The 27,349-nt window shown below is 41.2% G+C and overlaps 1 protein-coding gene across 3 annotated transcripts in view; it reads left to right on the top strand.

Moving 5' to 3' along the window:
* Positions 1 to 27,349, top strand: part of ABLIM1 (actin binding LIM protein 1) — a 160,550-nt gene that overhangs the window by 97,315 nt on the left and 35,886 nt on the right. For all 3 annotated transcript variants that reach the window (XM_072340082.1, XM_072340080.1, XM_072340081.1), the window contains exons 5-8: positions 5,598 to 5,724; positions 6,730 to 6,823; positions 20,631 to 20,718; positions 23,967 to 24,025. In XM_072340082.1, the coding sequence (XP_072196183.1) occupies positions 5,598 to 5,724; positions 6,730 to 6,823; positions 20,631 to 20,718; positions 23,967 to 24,025 (368 nt within the window). The remainder of the gene's footprint in view (positions 1 to 5,597; positions 5,725 to 6,729; positions 6,824 to 20,630; positions 20,719 to 23,966; positions 24,026 to 27,349) is intronic.

Raw genomic sequence — 27,349 nt, 5'->3', positions numbered from 1 at the left:
TGCCCTGGTTTGCTGTTCAAAAACCTGTGAGAAAGACTAGGCTGAAGAAGTGGCTGGTGCTGAGGATGATGTTATAGGAAAAGGCCAACTTGGTGGTACGCTGCTTGCAGGGATAGTTTCTGAGAGTAAAGGGGTAAAAGGCCAATTGGGTTGGCTTCCATTGGGAAGGAGATGTAGCAAGAAGAGGAAAGAAGGACAATACAGGTTTTGGATGTAGAAGAGTAAAACAAATGCTTACATCAGTAAAGTAGTTAAGAGTAAAAACTCTATTAATGTGACAATGTCATATTAGGAGATTGTTGAGGGCAAGCATTCATCCTTCCAAATCACTTTAAATTACATACAACAATGAAAATGCTCTTTACAGTAAGGATACATCCAAAATAACCACATGATGTTCTTCATATAAATGATTTTAGTTAATATTTCCTTGTATGTTAGACAGTTTCTTAAACAGGCAGGTCAATCTCATGGTTAACAAGGACTTGTGTTGCAAGCAAATAGTGCCATTCTGTGCTGTTGTGATTTCTTTCCATATTTAATCAAATAAAGCCATTTTATTTTCTTAAGTATTTGTAAGTATTTGTTTTGAAAATATAATTTTTCCCCACTTGCCATTTATAATAAACAGTCAAAACTATATCCCACTTCCCATGGGAAATTCCGTTCCCTCCATTGTATGAGCCCAGCCTCTTATTGTTAGGTTATTCAGGAGCACAAGGCTGTTGGAATGGTTTTGTTTTGCCTTCAGCACATTTTGTCCTGACAAACATTGCCCATCCTTACATTGGCAAAGAGGAAGGATCTGGCAGTGGATTTCACTGCAAAATGGAGTAAAGTACGTAGATCTAAATCCTGGATGTAAAATTCCCTATAGTGTATGTGGCTTTCTCTGACTTCCTGACCACTGCACTGCCCCAGCAATCAAATGGTTATGATTTAAACTTTGAAAGTGTTTAATATACTGTAAACAAAGTAGACCAAGTGTGTTTTTATTTTTAGCTTTGACATAAATATGTTGATGAGCGAAAAAGCCTGTGTAATATCAGTAGTAAGTTTTATTTTTAAAAGGGATTTTTAAAAACATGACCTGATCTGTGGTTAAAAAACAACTGGGGAAAACTTATGTGATCTTCCTGTGATTTCTTGACTTTCCCTTTTTTCACTTCCAATTCACTGTTCATCATAGCTTGATTTGTAGGTCCAGCTAAGTTTGACCACATATTTCTGTGCAAGCTCAATGTTGTTTTATTTTCTTTTTAACAAAATGAATGGTAGAACCCTGCTGATGCTGTCTTCATACAGCTGGTGTGTTGGTACTTTATAGGAGAGGGAGCAGTAACAAAGAGCATTACTCCTGTGACTCATAGGGATTAAGGCAGTTTCAGACTTCAGCTAGACAGGTGCTACCAATGACTGTCAGGATTGAAAAGGACTTTCTGGTGATTTAATTATACATCATTAAGGAAGGCTGCTGGTAGCTCCCTGCACAGAACAAAGCTGGTATGCTCATGTAACCTCATCCTGCATGTGATTTTGCATAATGATGTTCATTAGGACAAAAGTATGTAGGGATGACTTCCCTCTTGTAAGCTACACGGAGTGAGTAGAGAATGTGTGGTAAAGGTAGAGTTGCTACTAAATGTTCAAGGAATATCAGTGGGAGCGGTCAAAGTGCTATGCAGCGTGCTTAGGGTTAATGCAGCTCAATCAACTTCAAGCCCGCTGCCTGTGCCACAATCCATCAAAGCAGAGCTCTCTGCTATTGGCTCAGGGCAGGGGAGGGAGGCAGAGGAGAAAATCCACCGCTTAATTTAGGCAGTGACGAATGGGTTGCTGTGCAGGATGTTTCACTCCTGCATGCAGATGCTAAAAAGGGAAATGCGTTTTCTCATTGCATCTTCACAAGCTAGGTGTCATGGATGGCAGCTCACCCTGGATTGCATCTTCTAATGAGGCTGCTTAAGGTGGTTGAGGGGTGGAGGTCTTAATCATACATAATATTAGTGTCACGCTGCTTTCCCTTGTCCTGTCCCCTGACTCTTCCCTGCTTTTGGGCTGGTGGACTCCACATTCGGTTACAGCTCTTTTGTCTTTCTTGTCATCTGCTTTTGTATCTGGACACATCAAATATGACACCCTTCTGAGCTATTTTATTCTAGAGCAGTAGTAGTTTTAAATATGTGAGGACGTTTCCTCAGAATGAACAGGTCTAGTTGGAGTACAGGAAAGGCACAACAGGTATGTTCACTGTATCTGGCAGAGAGCTGTTCAGGAGCCTTTTGCTTTGCTGGAAAGTGATGCTGTCAGCTAATGCTCATATGACAGAGGGTGAATTCACCTTTTCTGCACAGTATCTGAGCAAGAGGGCATTGCATGTGGGGGCTACAAGGGAGGGAGTTGCAGCTGTTGGTGCCACAGGCAGCCACTGCATGTATCAGTATGTGTGTTACCTCATATTATGAGAATTAGTGCTGTGGACTGTCTGATCTTAAATATTCCTTCAGCTCAAACATAAATCCATGTATTGTTTTTGTGGTATGCTTTTCTTTATGTCCTAAGTGCTCATTCATGCATTTTAAGCAGGACCTCATACTTCCCTTCTCCTCTGCACTGTGTTGGCCCAGTTGGATAGGTAGCTGTGTAGTGGATGGCAGCAGGGAACAATGTGGGTTATATATGGCTGAAAGAGCTGAGCAGAGCTCAGGGCCACAAGGGCACAGTCTGATCAACCCAGTATGAAGCCAGAGACAGAACCATGCTGGAAACCATTACACAGAATTCTGGGGGAGGGTTTTCAGATTTTTGTGTACAAGTTTGGCCTGGCATCTGGTTGTGGAACCTCACAGCTGTCTTACCTCACAGCCCTTTTGTTTGTGGCATAAGCTGGTTATAGGCTGATGCAGGTTGTGCCTACTGTGATACTGAGATCCTGCCTGCATATGCTTTGTGCTGATGACATTCAGCCAAAGGCTTTAATATGCTTCATGCAGGCCTGGGGTCATAAATGGCTTTTATTTGTAGAATTTGGATGATTAAATGGTCTTTTCTTAGCCCAGCCCAGCTTTATTTGCACTCTATTTTAGGAGACAATAATTGCTAGCTTCTCACACATAAACTGCTCTGTGAGAATTAAAATCAGGTTTAGTTAAAAGCCATTTCAACCTAATAAGACAGTGCTGCACGATTTGCTTGCTTTGATTTTAGGCATTTGTTTTGTGTGTCAGCAACTGGAAATAATGATATTCACTTACTTTTTCTGGGTTCCTTAAGGTTCTTTGCGAGAGTAAGTAAATGTCATTATTGCTATTGAATAGTAAAAGCAGATAGTCAGCCCCTGGTATCGCACATGAATGTAGGAGTGGTCAGTCTGGCAACACCACCTCTGGCTTTCAAAAAGCAAATAAACAAGCAGACATAGTTCATAGATCCCTCTGTCCTCCATGTCACTGCTATTTGCACCAGTAAAGATTGATAATGGGCTGGGTAGTCCTAGTGTAAGGCAGTTCTTATATTCTGACTGCATCAGAAATTCAGTGAAACAAAGAACTTTGAAAATCTATTCCTTGGTTCCATATCTGTAAAATTCCAGCTTTGCAAAGCTTTCTTGGATAAAGCTGAAAAAAGCATGGAAAATGCAGCAGATTTTTGGAAGGATTATTATACCGGGAGTGTATCACAGTTTGGCAAGAGTGTAGGTCAGGAATGTGGAAGCTGGCACAGCATGGAGAGGCAGTCATACTAGGAAGCTGAGAAACGGGGACTGTTTAAAGCTGTAGTTCAGCTTTAAACCGAGATTAGGGGGAAGTTCTTATTTATCATCAGAATTTGAAGAAAAATGGCACGTCTTCAGGCTGGAAGGAACCCCAAGAAATAATGTCGTATCCTCCCCAAAGCCATAGCAAGATTATTGTAACAAAGGCAATCAGGCAGATGTTTATTTGGCTTCCCCCTTAGCCTTGTACTATAAACTTCAGAGGCTTACTTGTTGACCTGTTCTGGCCTTTGCTGTCAATATGTAGTGGCATGAAGCCTTGAGCCAGCAGCATGTAAGAGCTGAGGGATCCATTACATGCTGTCAGTCCTTGTCATTGCATGATTTCAATTCGTAACATTTGTCCTCTAGAGCAAAACCCTGGGATTAGACCACCCCTGGTTGCTTTTCAAGTCCAAATCATATCATTGGTTCCTGATTTGCAATTTGTTACAAGATATCATGGTGCTTGGACCCTCTCTCTTAAGAGATTCGAGATGAAGAATGTTGATAAAAAGACAATGGGCAAATAGCAACCTGGTTAGCATGAACGCCCATCATACACTTAAGGCTCTCATTGCTTATTGTCCAGCAAACAAAAGTGAGGCCCACAGTGTCAGAAGAAGTGATCCCTCTTCCTGTCAGTTGTGATAATAAGCTTAGACTCACCCTTTTGCAAGGTATGGTGTTACCTGGGCTGTAAATCACGAGGAGGTGGTGTCCAGGCAGTATCTGTTCAGTCAGTTGGAACTGGTCTTGGTTTGTGACTATTGGTGTTTCAGGTGTGTGGAGAGAATGTTATGTTTGTGAAAGGAATGTTGATTTTGAGATAATAAAATACAGGAAAAGCTGTGTTCCAGGCTGTCTCCTCTGTGGCTTCCAAGCATGTCTCAGTTGATGGGCATTCCCTTTCTGCTTCACTGCTCTTGCAGGCCTTTCCTTCCTTCCATCCCCTGCGGCCAGGCATAGAAGCTCTAGCACAGTGCCTGCAGTTCAGTGCTGCTTCCCTCATCAGTCTTTTCAGATCTGACCAGGAAATCTCTGAGTATCTTATATCTGAATGGAGAGGAATGGGAGCTTGGGGCTGGAGCAGCTTCCTGATGTGACGTGAGAGATTGTGGCATCCTCAGGGATGGAGGGCATTTGCTGGCTTTGGGCTTCAGGTTTGCTGTCTGCCTTCAAGTTGTCTTCCTGAATCACAGAGAAAACTGAGCCTTGACTGCCAGGTAGAGTTAACATCCCTGAGTGAGAGTCCTTGTGCCTATTAAAGACTGTGAGAGCTGCTGTTTTCCACACCTGCTGGTGGATCACAATATGCCCTGTCATTACAGCATTTAGTACGGACATACTGCTGTCACCCTCACCTCAGTCCCTTGCTAAAAAGTACACTCGGCCTGTTCCCTGGCCAGGATGTGCCACCACTCACTGTTGGGGTGGACATGTGGACTTTGCTGCCACCCAATGGGGAGTGCAGGGCTCCCTTCCCAGCTCCACTGAAGTAGTCTGGATCTGAGAAAAACTGATTCCTCTAGAAAGTAGGTATTCTTCTAAGTGGTGATTTATGGAGCTGCTTCCCAGCAAAATCTGAGGTTTGTATTGAGTTTGCCCGGCAGTCACTGAAACACAGCATGAAAAACAGAAGAAAGAATTTCTGTCCTCTGGTGACTGCCTATACTGAAAAAGGCTGTGCAAGACCTGGGAGTCTCTGAGGAGAGGAAGATGTATCTTTGCATAGCCGTGTATTTTTCCTCTTTGCTTACCAACTGTAGCAATTGCTGCATGGTTAATGAAGATCAACGAACCAGATAACTGACAGCAAATGTAATTGTTTGTTTATTTGCAGATTGTGCTGGCTGTGGAAGAGACATAAAAAATGGACAAGCATTGCTAGCTCTCGATAAGCAGTGGCACCTGGGCTGCTTTAAGTGCAAGGCCTGTGGGAAGGTCCTGACTGGGGAATACATCAGCAAGTAAGTAGCCTCAGCATCTCTCCTGCACTCCTGGCATGAGTTCTTGTTGCCAGAGGGAAATAGCTTCCAGCAAAGTTCACCCTTCAAAGTCCAGTTTTGATTACCTTTTCATATGCACCAAAATCTTTGCTCTCAATTAGAGCTAAGCTGGAAAGGGGAGGTATGCTGGAAAGAACAACTGGAAGGTGGTAATATTCTGTATTTAACACCAGTATGGAAGGGATTATATCTCCACATTGCTGTAACGGGTTGAGGGAACTCCTATATGTGTTTTCTGTGTTAGTTGGATACAACTTTGTGCTATTTTACTTTTCAACTTTGATGCTGAGGAAAAAGGTCAGAACCTGCCCACTGTTTGCTTTTGCTTGGGAGGGAGTAAATGTGATGATGTGATTGACCTGGAATTGTTTCTCAACATAAACAAGCAACTGCTTGCTCTCTTTGAATGCTACCAGATTTCTTTGCTGAATGGTTTCCTCTCATCCCCATAGACAGAGTTCCACTGATTTCTCTGGAATTGTACCACCTATAGCTTTAGGTTGGAACAGGTTACCCAGAGAGGTTGTGTTGCCCCATCCCTGGAGGCATGCAAGGCTGAATATGTGGTAAAGGAAATAACACGCTCAGGCTGGATCTGGCTCTGAGCAGCCTGATCTGGTGGTTGGCAACCCTGCCCGTGGCAGGGGGACTTGAAACTAGGTGATCATTGTGGTCTTTTTCAACCCAGGCCATTCTATGATTTAGAAAGACTGTTCTTAAGAATGAAATTTACTTCAGTGGTTTGTGTTTTGTCTTTCTCAGGTGGAGACTTAAGGGATAGTTGTAAATCACTGATGAGAATATGACTTACTTTTTTTCTTCCTTCTTTTACTGCAACACACATCTTTTGAAATCTCTCCTATTTAGCTATTGCTGTTTGTAGGCATGCCGATGAAGACAAGGGAAGAAACTTAAGTCATGCTGTAACCTGTTTGTGGCTTATTCTTTGTGGTTTTCCTTTTTCAGAGATGGTGCTCCTTATTGTGAAAAGGACTATCAGGTTCTTTTTGGAGTCAAGTGTGAAGCATGTCACCAATTCATTACTGGGAAAGTATTAGAGGTAAGTACTTTGTAAACTGAAGTTTAAGATTTGGGCCATATCCCATTATGTCTTCACACAACCACAAAGAATACAAAAACTTCTCCTAGGAAAGTTTTACTCCTGATTTTAGAGTAAAGGTACTCACTTTCAGAAATACTTTTATGTATCTTTTGTTGACTTTTAGTTGGAGACATCAGTGTTCTCTTTGCATCTAGCCAAATCACTTTAGGGTTGTATATCTTATGTTGTCAGTACTGTCGCCCATGGCTGTGACTAGTCCTTGTGAGGTAGAATCCTTGAACTATGCATGGATCCCTTTATATCATCACAAAAATGTTTAATAGGCAAAAATGCAGGGGTCTTTCCTTGTGCTATTATCATTGAGATAAGAGAGGCAAAGCTGCTGCCTCCTCTCCACATAGGATAGCATGCTCTGATGGAAAGAACCCGTCCTTCAGGCTTAGGTCTGGAACTGGGCTTGTATAGCTTGGTTGCTACTTTAGTGATGTTTAATACTCAGCCCTCCCTGGGGAAAAAAGAAATACCCCACATGCACACAAACACAATCCCATTTGAAGAAAAAGAGAAGTAGGAAGAACATCAGTTACAGGTTTATTTTTTTTTAAGAAGAAACAGGATGTATTTTTTAGGGAATAATGAAAAACAGTCCTGAAAGAGTTCCTGAAATAAAAGCAGCTGGAATTTGCTCTTGAGGATGTATTGTGGGTTCTTTTCTTTGTCTACTAGAAGTGTAAGACTGTATTGGCCTCCATCAGAGAAGTTTTGCTGTGGAGTGGTAACAGCTTGGCTTTCTAGTCTGGACGTTTCAGAATATTAACCAGGCTGGTTGCCCCCATCTGAAACTCTGAGAGCATGCGGACACCCAGTGCAGCTGTCATTGCTTCCACTGAGGGGAAATACAGTTTTTCAGTTAGCTGTGCTCTGAGTCTGCCTCCTTCACAACATGTACCTAATTCTTTTAGACTCACTTAGATAAATAATGAGAACACTCTGAGCTTTCCCTTGTGTAGAAAGGCTACGTCTCTGGCTTTTATCTGGAGGTCTGCTGCCATCTGTTTATCTATTCCCATCTACTGATAAGTTTTTCAGTTTAGTATTATGAATTGGCGACAGTATAGTTGGAGTGGGAGGCACTGCTGGAGAGAGGTAATTAGATTTGTGAGACTGGGGAGCATAAAATAATTCTAAAATAACTTCAGATGCTATTCCTGCTGTTACTGTATTACTAGGAACTTATCCAATCTGTTGCTCAAAGCAGTGCTGTCTACTTAGAAGCATGGAGATGAAAATAATATAAAGGAAGATTGTCTGAGTCTGTGGAGAGCTGTGAAGAAATGAGCTGGGTTTGGAGCCTTTTGTGGAGTGGATGTGGATATAGAAAAGTTGCGTCCCTGTTATTCTTTCTCATATGAATGAGAAAGAAACCTAGCTTTCTGAAAGGATCTTGAGTTATATCCTTTCAGAGCTGAGTCAGCTGAAGGTGGGAAAAGATTAGTTTAACTGAACTAGGACTTGTCATAACCTGTCCATCATAACCTACACTGAAGTTCAGGTTATCAGAGACTTTGTGTCCCATACAGAACCCTGATGTGATTGTTTGGGCCCAAAGTTGGTTTCTCTCCCTGTAGTTCTTTCTCTTCAGATGGCTGTTTATTATAAGAAGAATAGACAACATTTTGCTGAAATATGAGTAATGGAAAAGGCTTTATGTAAGGGCCAGAATTAGAGAAAACAAGTAAAGGATTTTCCATTTGATTTAGCCTCTGCAGAATCAGAATACATTCATGAATTAGAAACAGACCCTCTGATGTTACAAATATATGGAAATATCAGTAATGTAATCATATTAAGTTGTGGTTCAAGGAGAAATTATAGTCTTACCATTTGTGGTGATAGTCTGAGACACAGCCCACGATAATACAGTAGAGGGCAGCAGTAGTTCTCAATATGCAAGGAAAACTGTATGATAAGGCCTGTAGAAGCTGACTAACTCATATAACACAACTGTTTCCTGATTTGTTTACGTGATGATTGAAGCTGACTGCTATGTGGCAGGTGTAGACCAGTCAAGTTCTTAGAGACTTTCACCAAAAAATTTAGTATTTTATAGTCAAGGAGACCATTTGAGCATTGGTGTAACTGTTAGCAGCATGGATAGTCTGTGAATACGGCTCTCCTGGTATCGTCTGGGAATGCAAGTGCAGGAGAGACATTTAAGAACTTTTTTTCACTAGGCTGCACTTGAAAAGTGTCTGTGTACTACCACAGTGAATGTGGTATCTGATGAGAAATTAGTATTGCAACTTTCTTTAGAGTACAGATACTTCAGTACTTGAATACTTCAGAGTACCGTTGCCAAGGCAGCACAGATCAGTGTTATTCCTTTGGTTCTTCCAGCAGAACCTTTATTTGTGGAAAATTAGTGATTTCCTTTTAAGGACAGTGAAACACATTTATTGTCGAACAATAATGGCATAAAAGGCAGCCCTCACTATCATTACACCTTCCACTGTGCTACTGTTTTCATAGCTTCAAGGTTTGCCTATTGAAAGATGCCCATCTGATCCTAATCCTGCAAATCTCTCTGTGAACTTCTGCATGTATTTAGCTACTTTAAAGACACTGGCTTAAATCATTTTTGTCTAATGTGTTTATCATACACAATATAATTATTGCTCTGGGGCTTAATTTAAAGTATGTTAAATCAATGAGATGCTTTCCATTGACTTCAGAGAACAGTGGATCACATCTGTACTCATGCATATCATTTGGGCTTATCTAAAGTACTTTACAAGGCTCCTAAGTGGTTCCCAAGCTCTTTTTAGTTCCGTAGAAAGAACAAGGCAAAAACAGGTGAATAACTTACATGAAATCAAACAGAAAGCCTAAAAATGAGACTAAGGTGTGCAGATTTTCACCAGTTTTCTTTTGTGAGGATGAGTTTTTGTAATAGTATTTTTGTTGTTGTTGTTTTTTCCTGTTAATTTAGAGATCAAGATATATACATCTACTACATCCACTGTCAAATCCCATAACCATCTGGTTACTCTACCCATTTATTTTTCTAATGCTACTTGCTTGATATTCATTAGCAAATATAAAACCATTTTGTGTTTTTTCCTGTCAATGCCTGGCTTGAGTTCCTGTTCTGGTGGGCTGTTTCCTGAGCCCTGCTGAAACTTGCATGCCACCTTGTAGGCAGTGGCATAATGCCATTTCAACAGATGGCCCTGAAAAGAGAAATGCCAAGGAACCAGAAGTCTCCTTTGACTTCACCCTGCACAGTCAAGTTTTACGTATTTCAGTATGGTAATTTGTGCTGAACTTCCCTTTCCCTTATTAAAAAGAGGTTGAGTATATTTAAGAGGTTGCATTTACCATGAAGGAAGCTTAGTACTTCTAGCTGCTGTTGCTTTAATGTCCCAGAATTTAAAGATGTGTAATCTGTTCTGCATGTAATTCAGAGATGCTAATTAGAAATTAATATAGAAACAAGAGAGAAAAAAGGCTGCTATGGCTGTATAAGGAAAGTGGATCCATATTTAAAGGCAAAGAATGTGAGCCAGGGAAGCCTGTATGTTTGTTCAAGTGTTGATTTCAGGGCTAGATTTAGAAGCTCACATGAAATCATTATCTTTGTCTTGCAAAGATCCATGCCATACAGATTGTAGTAGAGCAACTCTTAAAACAAACATAGATGTGTTTTAATTCCATTTAGAAGTGTTAAATGAAAGGCAAACAAATTCTTCAGCTGAATTGAACACTGAACGGGGCTGCTTTCTTAGCAATTATACAGGAGTATCACAAAATGTGTCATTTACTGGGTTCTGGTTATTCAGTCTGTTCTAGTAAATCAGGTCAGGGTGATTTAGAATGTTTAAGAGCTTTTATAAAGGAAGCAATGTAGAGCAAAGGCTGGTGTTGTGGTGGGTCTGAAAGGGTTCCATTTTGGTTGTGTGTTAAAGTATTTATGAGGAAAATTGCTGAACAACATATTAGCGCTCTGCTTTCATATCACCACACACCTTGTAGGCTTGGGAAAGAATTTGCTCTTGACTGTGGCTCCCAGTCAGTGCTATCACCTTCCCACAGCATAAAAATGCAGCCATGGGAGGCTGCACAGCACATAAGAAGTAGAGGCACATAGTGCATGCCTTGTTAGTTCTGTGATTTATTCTGTGTTTAGCTTTACTGCTCTTAAAATAAATGGGAAAACATGAATGTGTTGCCTATACATCCCCAGGTGCATGCTGAGAAAGCAGCAGCACGTGCTGCCACTGTTTGCTCTGCATTTGCTGCCGTAGGCAGCAGGTTCATACAGCAGAGTACAGGACTTTTGATGCTGGGAAATACCTGCCTGATAAGAGGTCAGATCGGTTGGCTTGCAAGGCCCGCAGTGTATTGATCAGAAATTACAGTGTGAGTCTGAAGGTTTCTCTGAGCATGCAGGGGATATATATCTGCAGGGAGAACAGCACCTCCCTGCATTAACCTGAACCAGAACACAGTCTCAGCGCTGCATAAACTCCTCAGAAGCTGTGAAAGAACCATTTAATAACTTCCAGAGCCAGAGAACACCAGTTTCACACTCGGACACCTGTCCCTGAGGGGAAGAATGCTGGGAGCTCTATCAGCACTATGCAGTGACACACCAGTGATGAGAAACGGTCCTGCCCCTGCCTGGGCCAGGATCCTTCCCCTTTTCCTTCCCTCGCAGTGGGCTGGCCGAGCTCTGTCACAGCACACAGTGTGCAGCTGCTGGGGCTGGGGGCTGTCTGTGCCTCGCCTGGGGACCTTCTGGCAGAGGTGTGGGGAGGCTGCTTGCAGCGAGGAGGCATGGATTCACACTGAGCAGTACTCAGAAGGTAAATGTCTTCCTGTGAATCTCGTTTTGAACTAGAAGGAAATAGGTTTTATTTTCAGGGAGGGGAGGCAGCTTTGTGATGCGACTGAATAGCTTGTCAGTGCTATCAGAAGAGCACGTTTGTAGTGTTGTTCCTCTGCTCCAGCAGGATTTCTTTTACAGGCTGTGTGTAATCTCATGTTTTACATGGAAAGTATAGCTAATGTATTTTTAAACTGCCAGGAATAGATGAGCACAGCACAGAGCTGTTTCTGAATGCAGCTGAGTGCAGATGCGTGGAGGAACAATACACTGCTTTATGTCAAATATTTCTTAATATAGTATGTTGGATCTTCTGTTTGCTTCTGAAGAGTTGTTGCATAGCAATGCAGTTAGTTTGTTTCCAGTTTCCCTGCCTTTGAGCTCAGAAATGTGTTTTATCAGTGAACATCAAACACTGGTGATGTTTGTTTTGGGTTTTTTATGTGTGTTTGTTTGTGTAGAAATAGAAAAGTTAAAAGGCTAATAATAACTCAGGGATTTGGGTATTTGGTTCAGGCAGCTTGTCTGTGCTGCTGAGTAACAGCATAGATTTAATTCAACCTATACTTCCCTGATGAAAAATGCACTATGTAATTGCATAGAATGCAACACCATGCATAGAGTCAGAAATGTACGGTTACTGTACGTTCAGAAGAATAAGCAAAGTTGATTGATGTAAAACTCTTTCAGACAGGATTCTGGTGGCTTTGCTTTTTGAAACTTGAAACATCAAACTTGGCAGGAGGGATACCTGTATTTGGAAAAGGCTTTGCATAGAAAGATAGCAGAAGAGATTATCTGAAGTTGATGGAGCATTGACAGAAGTTGAGTTGCTGTGGCGTTACCATCACAAGGCATTAACTTCCCAGCAGCAGTGTTGAAACCATCCTTTAGTCAATGCAATCGTCAATAGAAAAGGGAGGGAGGGTTGTATGAGGCAGTGAATGAGAGGAGCAAGTTGCAACAAGTAATTTGAAGAAATTAAGAAATTACCAATTAAAACTTCCTTATTGCCACAAAGGGACTTGTGAAGTCTTGCAGGTGCTTATAAAAATATGATTTATTGCTTTCTTGAGTACAGTTTTGCTGACTAAGTTTTGCCTAGGACAATAGCTTTCTCCTTTTTGTTTTAGTTGAACATTCTCTGGGGTGTTTCATGCACCAGATGTTACTGAAAGCTTTAGCAAGCTGATCAAAATCCTTAGAAAGACATTCAATTAGATTAATTTATATGAGTATAAAGTTCCTTGCAATCAAATGCTACCTTTGTGAAAGGTAACTATTGCTTGCGTTGTAGTGTCATGCAACCAGGTACTTAAGGCAGAGCTCATGTTCCCTGTTGTAGGGAACATGTAACATATGTTGCTTAATTAAGCACAGAATCATAGAATGGCCTGGGTTGGAAAGGACCACAGTGATCACCCAGTATCAAACCCCCTGCCATGAGCAGGGTTGCCAACCACCGGATCAGGCTGCCCAGAACCGTATCCAGCCTGGCCTTGAATGCCTCCAGGGATGGGGCATCCACAGCCTTCCTATCATGAAGTTACTAGTTAAATTTTTGCTTTTCCTGGTCTGAGATCACGATGAAATATTTTTTTGCAGGATTGTGGCCTTTCAATTTTAAGTTCTGCTATTGGTGGAGAGTTTGCTGCTGACTTGTAAAAGAGCAGGATAAAACATACACCTGTTGCCAGTAAAAAGCAATTGGTGGGAAGAATGCAGCAGGAGCAGGTTTGAAATTTGAGAGGTGAGGAAGAGCCTGTTGGGGCAAGTCTGTGATTGTCACAGGTTTATAACCAGCTCCAACCAGGTATTGCACTTTATGTCCCCTCTGTGAGGATCAGTTCTCTCTCCTGTTTGCTGTGTCAAGATAATTCCTTCATAAAAAATAAAGAAGAACTTTGAAGTCTGGAGAATCAACACCCAACTGTCTTTACTGAACAGGTGCTTTGATGACCACCTGGAGCATAAAATCAGCAGGCTTTAATTGCACATGGGTGTGAGTCAAAATGTTAAACATTTGACTTTTACATGTAGGATTTGGAGAGATTTGTTGCATGTATAGATGGGTCTGTTTCTATAAAGTAGTTATGTTCTAGATGAAAATTGTTACTTTCAGAGCAATGAGAAGTAAGAACAGAGGCAGCAAGGACTTCAAGGGTGCTGCTGAGAAGTCTGCTTGAACTGCTGCTGCTTATGGGGCCATTTTGGAGATGCTATACTCAAATGAAATTTCAATGGCAGCAAATTTAGACATCCCATTTTACTTTATGTCCTGTTCATTACCATATTAATATGTTCTGTCATGGTTATTTTGTTGGAATAGTTTTTCTGTAGTAACTGGTAACCTTGGTTTTGCTATGGGAGTAGAGGAAACAATGTAGGGAGTAAAATTCCCGTATCTTGGCTCTGACAAGCATACACTGCTGTGGTGTTCATGCCAGCTGGGATTCAAAAGTATGCTTGCATACTTTTCCACAGGTAGCAGGTAGCATTTAACTTAGGATAGAACTCTTTTTAATGCATTTTATAGCACTGCAGGGCCAGAGTGCTGGACTGGCAGTGCCACCTGGGGGTCAGTTGGCTACAAAAGCAGACTGCGGTTCCCAAAAGAAAAAGAAAATTCCTTCTTCCATTCAGTCCTGGTATATTTTCCTGTTAGAATAACCAGGAATTGTACCAGGTACAAATAAGCATATGTTGAGTGCTTTATTCCCACTTAGTTTCTTACAGACTACCTTTGTTTTATGTTCTCTCATTATTTTCTACTGATGTACTGTGCGTGACCTCATGCTCAATTTCTTTTCCCCCTCCTTTGGCCTTCCCAGCTTTTATTTCTCTGTTGTTTTTGGGACACTCCCTCTGAACTGAATGCAGACATCAGAGCAGAGAGAAGGCTTGGCTGAATTGCATGCCAGAGCTTGTATGGTTCCCCAGCGACCTTCTCACAGAAAACTGGAAAGACGTTTTTGTATTAGATTAGCAAGAAAGTCATCTACAGTTACTGGGTATAGTAGTGTGCTACTCAGTGGCCCGAAGGGCTGGGTAACTGAGAATGAAGTTTGCTCTGCTGCAGGTCATAATTTTGATCCACAGTGAGCTTCTCCATCTCACACTCTCACATGCTCCGTCAATAGGAAGCACTTTGCACTTACCCACAGAGCAGGCTGGCAGGAGTTTTGCTGAGCCCTGCACAAGACTGTTCTCCCAGCCAGGCTTGTTCTGCAGAGCCCCTGGTGCAGCCCCAGCAGCAGCTGAGGTCCTGATGCAGCTCACCTTGCCCCAAACTTCTGCCCCTGAGTTTGGACTCACAAACCACATTAGCAGAAGCTGGCCTCTAGCAGCAAAGCTCCTGCTGTCCTGGGAATGTTGCTGCTTTGCTAAGGCAGCTGGAGAAGTAAATTTTCAGTGCAAACTGACTTAACTCTATTAGAAATTTCCCTGGTGTAACCTTAGCTCTGACTGTAAGTATTCTGCTGGTCTTTTTCTGAACCTGTGCTCACTATGAGCAGTATCTGTAATGGGTTCTATCTTCATAAAGCCATTGGATTTTAAGGTCAGAGAGATTGCTAAAAGCATCCTACTTGACCTTCTCTTTTTAAATTCAGAGCTTTTCCCTAAAATAAACAAATAAAAGCTTATCACTTGTGAAAATTTCCTGGCTTGTCATGAAGACCGCAGGGTGAATGTAAAATCAGAGATTTACTCTCTTGCTGGTTAAATTTGTCTAACTTTAACTTGTTGATGGTGCCGTAGTTGTGGGTTTGGTTTCAGTGGGATCAAAAAACTCATTCTCTTTCCTGCTATTATCTCTTTTCTTTGCTATTAATTACTTTTCTATTGTGATCCAGTCACTGTTAAAAGCCTCTTTCTGAGCGGTGGTGGGTTCTGACTCCTTCTAGTTCACAGATCATGTAGTTTCTATTTTGTATCTCCACATGCCCACTTGGCAGTGTTACAATAGTGACAGTGCAGTATACGATCAGAAGCAGAACCTCTCTTCTGCTTTGCCTTTATATTCTTTGTATACGACAAATGATCAGAAGAACTGCCTGTGTCAGGTACCCTGAGAGGTTTTTTTTGGATGTTACTAATGATGTCTTCCAGCTGCTTCCCTCAGTGGCTGTTGCCCACAGCATGACCCTCAATCTCCCAAGGCCCTGCTTGCTTGGTTTGCAGGCATTCTATACTCCATTAAGCTATTCAAGCATACTTGTTAGATTCGGGTAGCAAAACAAGCATTGAGTCATCAGGAGATTTGCAAGGAAGGGGTTTATCTTCTTGTCTGGGCCAGCAGCCGAGGTACCTCATGCTGTGGGCAGGAGGAAGTCAGCCCTGTGGTATCTCTCCCCTGCTAACATACCCATCTGTCAGACAAATACCTGGCTGTATATGTATCTTTTAAGATTCACAAGTACTAATTATTCAAGTCTCTTAATTTATAAATGTAGACTCATAGCAAACAATATTTTTTAAAAATCTGTCCCAGTAAACAGTATCAAACATGAGAAACACACCTTTGGCATTGCTGAGTGGTGAGAAGATCAAGACTAGTTAGGATGCCCATCCACTACACTGCAATACACATTTAACAGTTTTGCTTCTTTGCACATCTTAATATCAGCAAGTGCATATATGTTCTCTGAATAGCCTCTGATTAACTGCGTGCTCAGTCAATGGGGTTAGATTTCTCCATGCATAAATGTAACCTGGAATCCTAATGGAGATGACAGAAATGCTGTCAGTAATTTACCTGTATTTGCTATTGCTTTGCTCCTCTGTACAGACCACAGCACTCTCACAGGTCACTTTGCACTTCTATGGGCACCTTTCTTAGTTGAGTAACATCCCTATTTTTTGCAGTATCAACTTTCTGCTGTTTCTGTATAGATGTTATAAGTTCTTACTGTGGTAGTGTGAAAACAATATGTGGATTTGCTCCATGAGGACAGGATGAATGGCTGCCATAAGGAATATAATCTGTAGTTAAGCGTATTTCACCTTTGCATGTCACTGGATGCAGTGGGAGGGTGAGTGCTTGAGGCAGAGCTGACAGCCTGGTCACAAGTGATGGCTGGGACCTTGCTGTAAAGTAAGCCTAGTTGATACTCAGCTGCCAAGAGGACTGATTCCAGTTGCCTAGCCTGAAGGGATTTGGCCAGAAGCACAACTCACATTTTTGCTGTGAGGAAAAAATATATTTCGAGCAGCTAATAATTGCATTGCTATTATTAATAACTGGTGTGTATAGTAATACCGTATGCTGATGAAATTAACACTAATAAGTTGCAAAGTTTAATGCTGTCAATCTGCTAAGGGATATAATAGTGTGACACTGGCAGTTACTGTTGGGATGCTGGGAAGTATTTTTGTATAAAAATCAGAAAGCGGGCCTGAATTAACAGTGCAAGCGTTCATAGCAGCAGGACAGCTGCAGTTCTGGCTTGCTCAAGAAAGCACAGCCATCAATGGAAGGCTCTGAGGGTCTTCCATGTCTCTTGCATGCAAGTTGTCACTCAGATTTAGGGTCAGGGCCTCACGCTCCATTTCCCACGTCCCCTCGTGTGCTGCTCTGCTCTGGCTGGCAAGAGCTGCTGGGGGCTGGGCCTGGGGGCAGCTGTGGCTTCGCTATGAGGAGAAAATCAGTAGATATTGTGAGGCCCTTTGGAAGCAGAGGAGCTGCACTTTTATTTTTGTATCTCAGCACAGACATTTGTGACTTGCTGGACAGATAAGAGCCTGGGAAAAGCAAGTGGACAGCTTGGGTCAGGATGTTTTTAAAAGCTAATGTTGGTCCTCCTAGTGTTTGTGCTGTTCCACCCGTCTGTGAGATCACAGGAGCCTGCAGAGAAGGAAACAATGGAATTCGATATTATCCCCAACATCAAACAGGGTGAAGGGTTCCGTGACCTCCGCGAGTAATTAAAATAAAGCTTCACTGAAAAATGGTCAGCTACTGCTGCAGTTCCTGTTTTACAATTCATGGTATTCCTTAAGGGGTTTGAAGATGAGGCTGAGTTATTCTTTGTGCCTTTCCTTGGTCCTTAAGAGAGTTGAGAAATCAGGTCATCCTCCTCGAGACATGGTGGAAATAAATTTTTGATTAGATTTGTCAGTCAAAGAGCCATTATACCTCTTTATTATAAAAAAATAAAGAAAATACTCTTTAAAGCATACTTTAAGCTACATAGCAGTTTTTTTGTGTGTGTGTTTAAATGATTTTAGAAAAGCTTTCTGCATGTTTAATAGCAGCTTGTCAGGTGATTGCTGAGATATCTTTGAATGGAGAGTGAGTGAATGCAGCTGTGCAAGTGTAATGCAACAAAAATGCACTTAATTGTGTCTTTTGGCCAATAAAAATGTCTGTTGGTAATTAGTTCTTCCTGTACCAGACCCACTGGCATGTGAGTGCTCCTGGTGGGATTCTTGTTATTGTCCATTCTGGCTCTTGTTCAGTGTTGTTCTGAAAAGCAGGCAGAAGTGAAGGCATGAGTAATAGGAAATCTTATGCTCTCACGTTCACCAAGGAGGAAGACATTTGTTAAATCAGGCTAGAGCTCTGCAAGCCCCCAGAAGATAAAGGTTAGTCCTGTGGAAAGTAGAGGGACAGAGTTAGGCAGGGGGTGATCTCTGGAAATGCAGTCATAGTATCATTAAGGTTGGAGAAGACCACAAAGATCACCCAGTCCTGCCATCACTCCTTGACTTTGAATTCCTGTGGCTGTGTACTGAAAGCTGTGTGTGCAGGTGCTCGTGCTGGGTTTCTGGGGCACAGTACATCAGCTGGTGTGCAGCTGAGAAATTGTGGGCAGTAAACTAACTGTAAGGGATTTGGGGGTGTGGGGTAATCTGCTGACATTACTGAATTTGGATTTAGTAGCCTGAGAGCTGGGTAAGACCAGGTATCTGAATACTCCATCCCCTGTAGGCTCAGAAGTTTTCCCTAGTCCTTTGTAATTGACTGATGAATCAATCAAACGTGCTAGTAGAAATCACTGACTGGAGCTGTGAATGAACTGCAAACTAAAGAATACAAAGATCAGAAGCCCAGGGCACTGCTGCAGCAACCACACAACACCCAAAGATTAGCGGCTTTTGCTTATGGCAGCATCGTGTAGCACTTGATTAAAACATGGGGGTGATACATCCTTCTGTCCTAAAAAATGCACCTCAGAGGCCAGGATGGAAAAAAAAAATCTGAAGTTGTACAGTTGTGAATACCTGACAGTTCTTGTTGTCCACATGCCACAGTGCTTTCCCAATATGAATGTATTTCCTGCTTTATCTGATAATATTGGTGTACCGACATTTTGGCAGTTAACTGAAACTAAGAAAGGTTTTGATTACACGTACCTACTGAAAATTGAGCTCTGTAATGCAGCAAAGATATTCTTTAGTTGGATTAGACAAGCAAAGACCAGAATTTTTTCCTATGTTTCCACATTTCAGTTGCATTTTTAAGTCATTGCCTTCCTGTTTGGAGAAGATGCTGTCCGGCAGTGATTCAGTTCTGTTAGAAATTTTCTATATGTCATTGACTGGGAGCAGTTCCCGGGATATCAAACTTGATGCGTTCATTAAAAGAAATATGCTTGAAATTTCTTTTGACAAACAGATCCATTGACTTAAATTTTGCTGAGGAACTTCAGGAATGCTCAGAAGTTGGGATTATTTTACCAAACGCTTATAAAATTCCTATTCCTCTGTATATATGATATTGATTGTGCAAGGCAGAAAGTGCAGAGAAGCATATAGGCTCCTGCTGATTGCTGAACTGTCTGAATTGGAGACTGCCTTTGAACCTCATTCAGTATTCACAGCCTTATGCTGCATGTGGCCATTCTGTGAACGTAACATCTCAGTCCACAGGGAATATTTTGTTAAGAAGCATTCAAGGTTAACTTGTTAGAAAGTCAGATACAATGTTTAAAGCCTTTCAGAATCCAGCACTTGTCACTATTTTGATGCTATTGGTGTGGGGTTTTTTAAATTTTATTTCCTTTTTCATTAGCATTTTTACAAGCCTACTGTGGATTTCACCTAGTTAGCTTCTGATGTATTGGTTGTTTTGCTCTCCTAAGAAGAAATCAAACTTATGTCCATGCCTTCATTTTTCCTGTCCTTGTAGGCCTGTAATCTGATCAGCCTAATTTATTATGAGTATCAATGTATTTAAGAGACAGAATGACTCAGTGGATTGGATCTGTGTAACGGGATCTAGAGTAGTTAGCATCTTTGGGTTAATAGTTCAGATAATTCAAGCTGTCTGCACCCACAAATCTTCTGAAGTCAGGCATTTGTGAATTAAGTTAATGGTCCCAGAAGTTGCTCTGGAAAGCTCTCGCCCCATTAACTCCCATAGAGTTGGGAAGACAGCCAAGGAATGCAGTGGCAGGTTGGAAACTGTCATTTGTGGCTTAAATTCATCTGTAACAATGGAGTGATTGAGAAAATACATCATGTCTGCAGGATGGGGAGGCAGAGGGTTTGCACAAATGTCAGACTGTGGTGTAACATTCATTGCTTTGGACCTTTAAGTGGAGATTCAAGAATGTATTTGGCAAAATCAGGGAGAATAGGTAGATTGGGACATAGGCTTTCACCTGGATGTCTTTGAAGTGCAGATTACCTAAATGTGAAGGTGTGAAAAGAAAGGGCTGATCTAGTCTTGTTTCTTGTATCCTTTTACCTCTCATAGACACTGCTGTCTTCTGCTAAGGGCAGAATACTGTGCTAAATAGACCTCTGGATTGAAGTACTAAGGAGGGTGTTAGTTTCCCTTAGCTACTACCTCATCATCAAGATGATATTATATTGTAATGAGTGAACTAGAGGGAAAATGACAGTGGTCCACCAATAGACTGAGTGCTTATGAAGCAGTGCAATGTATTGATCCCTCATTTCCCTTTTGTTTAGGCAGGTGACAAGCATTATCATCCCAGCTGTGCACGATGCAGCAGGTGCAACCAAATGTTCACAGAAGGAGAAGAAATGTATCTGCAAGGTAAGGATGTCTCTACAACAAAACTAGAAAGTCAGACTTCATAATTTTTCTGTCCTATACCTCACTGGTTTATAGCTATCCTGTGTATTGTGTGCATGGAGGACTGTAGCCTTTCTTCATTACAGTACTCTCATACTTTTTTACTTGAGACTCTTTCAGTGTATTAAGTGTCCATGATGGTGGCCTTGCTACCTACTCTCCCAGAAGGCAGCACGTAAACTGTTAAGCTACAATTATTTTCTTCTGATTTGCTGTAGTTTGAAGAAATGTTGGCAGAAGTGTATCTGGGCAGACCAGAAATCAAAGTGAAAGGACAACTACGTATCAGGAATTTGTATATTGTATTTGCATTAGAAAACTTGTGTGATGTACCTGAAAGAAGGAAAGAAATGATAAAAGTGTCCCTTGAAAAACTGGAGAGATTCCTTCTGGAGGAATTCAAAATAAGATAACATTGTTAAGAAATTCCTTTGAAGCTGACTTGTGTTATTTTATAGCTTGTCCTCCCTTGCAGTCCATCTTTCTCATCTCTTAGTGACCTTGTAAAGAGTCATCTGACTCCAGCTGTGCACAGAATTAGATATTTGGTGTGTAGCAGTGCTTACTTGCAAAAGCAAGGAGAGGCTGAAAGAGGGTTGGGTAGGAAGAACTGATTTCTGATGGCAAATTTGAAAGATTAATTAGAAAGCAGCAGCTACAGCACCTGACAAGTTTTAATTTTAGTTTCCTCACGTCACAGAGTGCTCAAGTACAGACAGTGTATCGTGAGCAGATTAATTCACAAATTATATTAGTAAGAACAAGGCATGAACTGGTGTAAACTATTCACAATGACTGGTCATGCTATGGTGTAAACTTCTGCAGATTGCAGTAAGACAGGTGTTGTTCCTGCTTAAACCAGGCTAGACAGTGTTCCAGCATAACTTAGGTGTTATGTAAAGAAAGATACCTGGTTCCTTGACCTGACATCCTTCTCTGTTTGGCTACATCCTCTCCTGTGGCTGTGAGTTCATGTTCTTTGTACTCACTCTGTCTCAGGAGGAGCAGTACAAGTTGCATTGCTTTATTGTATAAAGCTGTTTTCTGACCTAGTGTTGTTATTGCTGAGACTGCCCTTCCAAACCTTTCCTTGCTGGGTTCAGCATGCTTTTAAGTGTAGGTGACCTACAAGTCTTTCCTGAGCAAAGCTCTCAGCTGAAATGGATATGCTGACTCTGTCCAAATTGTTTCCCCTAGGGTGCAGAATAACAGCCTTCCAAGCATTTATCTGTAATAAAAATACAGCACCACAACTCTGAAGCTGGAAAAAAAAGTGCACTATTGATTAAATATATGTAAATGTGAAGCTTCCTTCTCATTTCTAATTGCATTCTCTACTGATCATGGAAATGCAGTGTTGGTATCACTTCGTGTAATAGAAGTGTGTGACTGCTTGTAATAGAAATGTGCAAAACCAAACCTGCAAGAGGAAAACAGCTTTATTCAATGTGTAATTGGGTTATTGCTTTTTAGAGAACTGTATGTTCAATCAGTGATATGTGCAAGGTGAATTGGATAAATGAACATGTTGGTTGATGTTTGCCAAGTGAGCAAACAAACATATGTTAAGAAAGGGATTAGCTATAGTTTTCTGAGTTGTTTCCAGCAGGAAGAAGAGGGGCTGTACAGCTTAGGAATGTGCACAGTTTCTAACGTTTTTAAATAGATTGACTCTTTTGGACAGTGAAGATCTACAAGCTGTAGTTGGCTCAGAGTTCAGGATAGTAAAATATATAGTTACATTTAATTTCTGTAGCTCACTCTATCTGATTTGGCTTTTAGAGTTTCACATTTTTAAAACTTCTTAGTGTGTTGTGAAAGAAACCTCAGAATGTTTATCTAAGATCCACTGTGAATATGACACAAGGACTCTCTTGCATTTCTTGTTTACTAGAGGTGTCCCTAAAATTGAGCTACTTTATGCTAAATGCTGCCTGAAAATACAGTGACAGTTTTGTTTTTTTTTTCTTTTTTGACAATAGAAATGGTCTAATAGAAAAAAGAAATACAAAACTGAGCTAAAGAAGAAAAGTGAACATTTTCTCAGGGTCACACAACTGAATTTAAGAATTATACCTACACCTCCTGACTGTCACTTCATCAGCCTTATTATAGAACTGGCTTCCTCCTGAGTGCTTGGATGTGTTTAACCCCCTAGCAAATGCACAGCCCGTGCTTCTCTCCTGATCTTGTTGGCGCTGTGGGGTCCTGGCTTGGAAGCTGCTGTTTGTTGACAAAGGAGGCTCTTGGTATGCTTCCCGCTGTTGTCCGACCATTCCCTGCTGCCAAATGCACAGTTTCTTCTTCCTTGGCTCAAACTTGAAGCCAAACTTCTCAGACTCTGATCCAGAATCTCAGTGTTCTCTCCAGTCTTCTGATGATGATGATTTTCTTGTGTGCTGCTGGGAAATCAACATTCCTGCTGCTCTTTGCTTCTACACCGGGCTGTGCAAGGGTTGTTAAAGAATGAATTGTCCGGGGCTCCTGATCCATCCCCCTCACTGGTTCAGAGGGTGGGGTGTCCTCTGGCTGTGCTTGAGCTAATATTCACTGGCAGGGGACCTGGACTGCCCTTTGTTTGGTTTCTTTGTGGACAGAGTGAAAAGGTGACATTCCCTCCTGCAGACAGACAAGGGTCGCACAAGGCTTTGTGGCTGCTGGATTGAAGCCTGAATTTGACTACAGCTGCAGTCAGTGTTAAAAATCAGCATTAGGTTCTGCTCTATTTCAGATTGGCTAAAAATCTGCCAGCAGCTTCCCAGCAGTTACCATAGTTTACTCTCTGTTCCAAAGTGCTGGGGGGAGGGTTGGCAAAATGATACAACTTCTCAGCCCGTGGGCACAGCCAGATATTTACAATTTTATTATGTGAGGAAAAATCCCATGTTTTGAAACACAGGCGGTAGAAACATTGCCTCTCTGGGAGGATGAGAGACTGGAACATGCCATGTGGAAATGCCAGTGCAGCACATGCCACTGACCTTGGAGAGCAGGGCACAGAAGCAATGTGTATGCCAATGCCACGTACAGTACACTGACTTTGGGAGAGGCACCTTCACATAATTCATAACGTGTGTTGTTCTGGCTTCATTAGCCTGATGCAGTAGGTGAGATACAGCCCTGACTGCTGTGCTGTGAGTGAGACCAGAAATCATCAGCTTTCCTCTAAATAAGGATTATTATTTTTTTTCATTTTCTGTGTCCTCCAGGTTCCACCGTCTGGCATCCCGACTGTAAGCAATCCACTAAGACTGAAGATAAGCTACGGGTAAGCTGAATTTCTGGCATTGACACACTGGATATCTTACACACCTAATAACTGAGTGTTGTATACAAAGTGTGTTTATTTTATGGTTTGTGTTGCATAGCTGTCACCACACTGGCAGAATAACTTTGGCAGCACTTCAGAGATGTTGGTGTGGTTTTTAGACTCATCATCTTCAGTTTCAGTGTGTTACCCTAAAGATGGTATAACTTACTGATACACAGATATGCCATTGTCTCTAAGGCAGATCATCATAAATGAGTTATTGTACAGTGGAGTAAAATCTGAACAGGGCAAGAGCTATGATACATCATAGTATTTTGGGGAATGGCATCCTTGCCACACCGGCATACCAAAAACTTTCTGGATCAAATCCTTGTTTGGAATAATACTGTACTCATCACTTTCTTGATGCATGAGGTAATTTTAAGCTCATATTCACTAATTTGCCTTCCGGACAGTTTACTGTCTTTGATATCTCAGTTGAGCCTTTGAACTTTGTCAATTTTTCTGAGTATTTGAGTCTAGGATATTAGAGACTTCATAGAAATAAAATGGCTAGAAGGTCTGTCAGCCAAGGAGAATGAAAGGTACTGGCATGGAGATACACAGATTTTCCTGTGGGTTGTTCTTCATCTGTGGATCATTCACATGAATGCGTGAGTGTATCCTTTAAAATTGATTCAGGTGTCCTTTTCTGTGAGTTCACTATGAATGTAGGTAACGTACTAATTTATTTCTCTTGAGCAAAGTTCACGTTCACATGGGCTGTACATACAGAAGCAGAACTGGCTGTGTGTGACCATGTGATCTAGCAGGATCAAACATCCCTATTACAATTCACTATTTGCACGTTATCCTGTACTGACTTCCAGTATGATGATTGACAGCTGCTTTTCTCAGTGACCATCTTATCACAGTGTAAATCAGCTTTAGCTTTATCATTTAAGAGGCAGAATTAGTTTCAGAATAGATGTAGGGTTATTGAGCTTCCCAAGGAGCAGTCAGTTTGTGCCAATGCGTAGTAATTAGAAGCCATATAGAGATCTCAAAAAAAAAATGGATTGATTCCTTATTAATGTTTAGTAATTGCCATAGTACTTTTTATGCTAGTTTGAATTTTCTTCCCTGTTTAACAAGTTGAATGTAAGACAGTGCTTTGGCCCAGTGCAAGTGTCAGAATACTTGTGCTTAGCAGTGAATGGTTGGGGTACGATAGCTCTCTTTTGCATGGACCCAAGAGCTTTGTCAAAGCACTCCTGACTACACTGCTGCCCTTATAAACCTTCTCTGAACTGACCTTATAATTCAGTTGGCTTATTTCCATTTCCCATCAAAATGGTGAAAGACTTCAAATATTTTCTCCTTTTTCCCATCAAACACTTAAGCATGTGAGTTCTCAGGTAATTTTAATTGAATTCATCCACCTGCAAGACTTTTCCTAAATGAGTTTTCCTAGGAAATCTAAGACAAGTGAAGAGAAAAAAATACTTAATAAAGGGAGAACACGAGAGATGTTATTGCACAGCTATCCAAGGTCACCTTATTCCTGGAGATCTTCCATACAGATGTTTACTATGTCTTTAAAGTTGGAAGCTGAAGCTAGCTGGAGTGGTTGAGAATTTTTAGCTTCAACTTTACATTGCAGAGAGTCTGTTGCTGTTTTGGTGCTAATTGATTTTAAATCAATTTGAGTTCCCTTGACCACTTTAGTTCACTTAGATGACTCTTCCAAATGTTTCTGCTTACTCAGATGAGGGCAATAGGAACAGGTAGGTTCAGAAACAAATGAAACTGGGAAATTGTGCTATTTAAGCATGTCGCTTCTCAGTTACGACCTGTGGCTTGATTCACCTTCATTTTCTAGACTGCTTACATTTAGACCTGATGTAAGAATCAGAATGTGATTTGTCTCAGTTCTCAAATCCAAGATACTACATCTTTCAGAGTAAGGCCTTGATTTTCTGGTGGTTCTGCCATTGACATGGCATCCTTGCTCTGGGTTTCCTTTTTCCCTGTGGAGCAAAACAGAACAAAATGCCCTTTTATTGTGGAAGTCATTTTATAAGCTTGCAGCCAGTTCTGTTTTTTCTCAGTAACTGAATTGTGATATAAACTAATCAGTATTTTAGCTGGTCAGGATCTCAGACTGAGTTGATTAAGGTCTTCCTCCCACAGGATTTTCTGTAGAGGTTTATTAAGTCACAACAAGTAGAGGGTAATGCAGCTATAGATATGTAACTAGAATATACATTGCTTAGGTTCAGCTATCTGCTTATTTGTGATTCTACAGGGATCAGAATGTAACAGATACTGTAGCACACAGATTATTATCTAGTGAGTAGCTATTTGTAAGTTGTGACTTGACTGAAAAAGAGCTTAACCAATGGGCTGGGGATCTGCTTTCCTTTTCACTCTTCTCTTTCCTTTTTTCTGTTTCATGGCAGCATTCCTCATCTGAGTTCTTTTATCCAAAGAGTCTGGTTCTGCGCAGACCACGCTCTGCAGAGGTTTGCTGTTGTGTTTTCAGTGTTGATAATGGTCTTCTTTACTGAGAAGATTCTTTATCATTGTCACTTGCAGTGCTTGCCACTATTTCTGCCACACAGCTTTCCAACTATCACTTGCCACCCTGGACACTGACTGTATTTTGCGTCACGTAGTGCAGTGTTGGTTTATTCTCACATTTTAAGTTTTGTTTAATTAAATGCTTCATTTGTGCTATTGGAAGTTTTTCTTCATTTCTGAAATGAAAAATGAGAGTGCAAATGTGAAACAAAAGGAAGCGATAAAAAGTGTCTGACTTTGGGGGGATGGCTGAGAATAGTAACAATAGTTATTGTTGTGACAGTAGTTATTATTGTTACTACATGAACAATAGCTTGTGCTTTTTAGGAAAAAGAATTGCTGTCAGTTACATCAGTTTTGTTTTTATAGTCACTGACCAGCTACAGATGAAAACTTCAGTTGAGAAAACATTTGCAATTGCTGGATTTGAACGTGTCATATGCACTGCTCAGTAGCATTTGCCTGTTCGTAAGCTGCAGAACATCCAATTTGATGTTGAGACTCTCCATGTCCTCTTGATTCTGAACTACCTTTCCACTTTCAAACTTCTGTGAGAGTCTTTGCACTTGAGAACACCACCTAATTCTGTTTCTTCTCCTCTATAGTAGTGTTTATGTATTAATTGCTATCTTCTCTATGGAGAAGCATGTGGTTATACTGCATGCAAGCCATACCTGAGGAAGCTTTCACTTGGTAATGAAGTAAAAAGAGTGCTGAGGTGCTGTTTTGCTCATCTTTTAGACCAGTGTAGTGCCTTCT

This window comes from Excalfactoria chinensis, chromosome 6 (genome assembly GCF_039878825.1).
Source record: "Excalfactoria chinensis isolate bCotChi1 chromosome 6, bCotChi1.hap2, whole genome shotgun sequence".
NCBI classification, from domain to species: Eukaryota; Metazoa; Chordata; class Aves; order Galliformes; family Phasianidae; genus Excalfactoria; species Excalfactoria chinensis.
The sequence above is the reverse complement of the archived record's forward strand: the minus strand, read 5'-3'. Positions and strand labels throughout refer to the sequence as shown.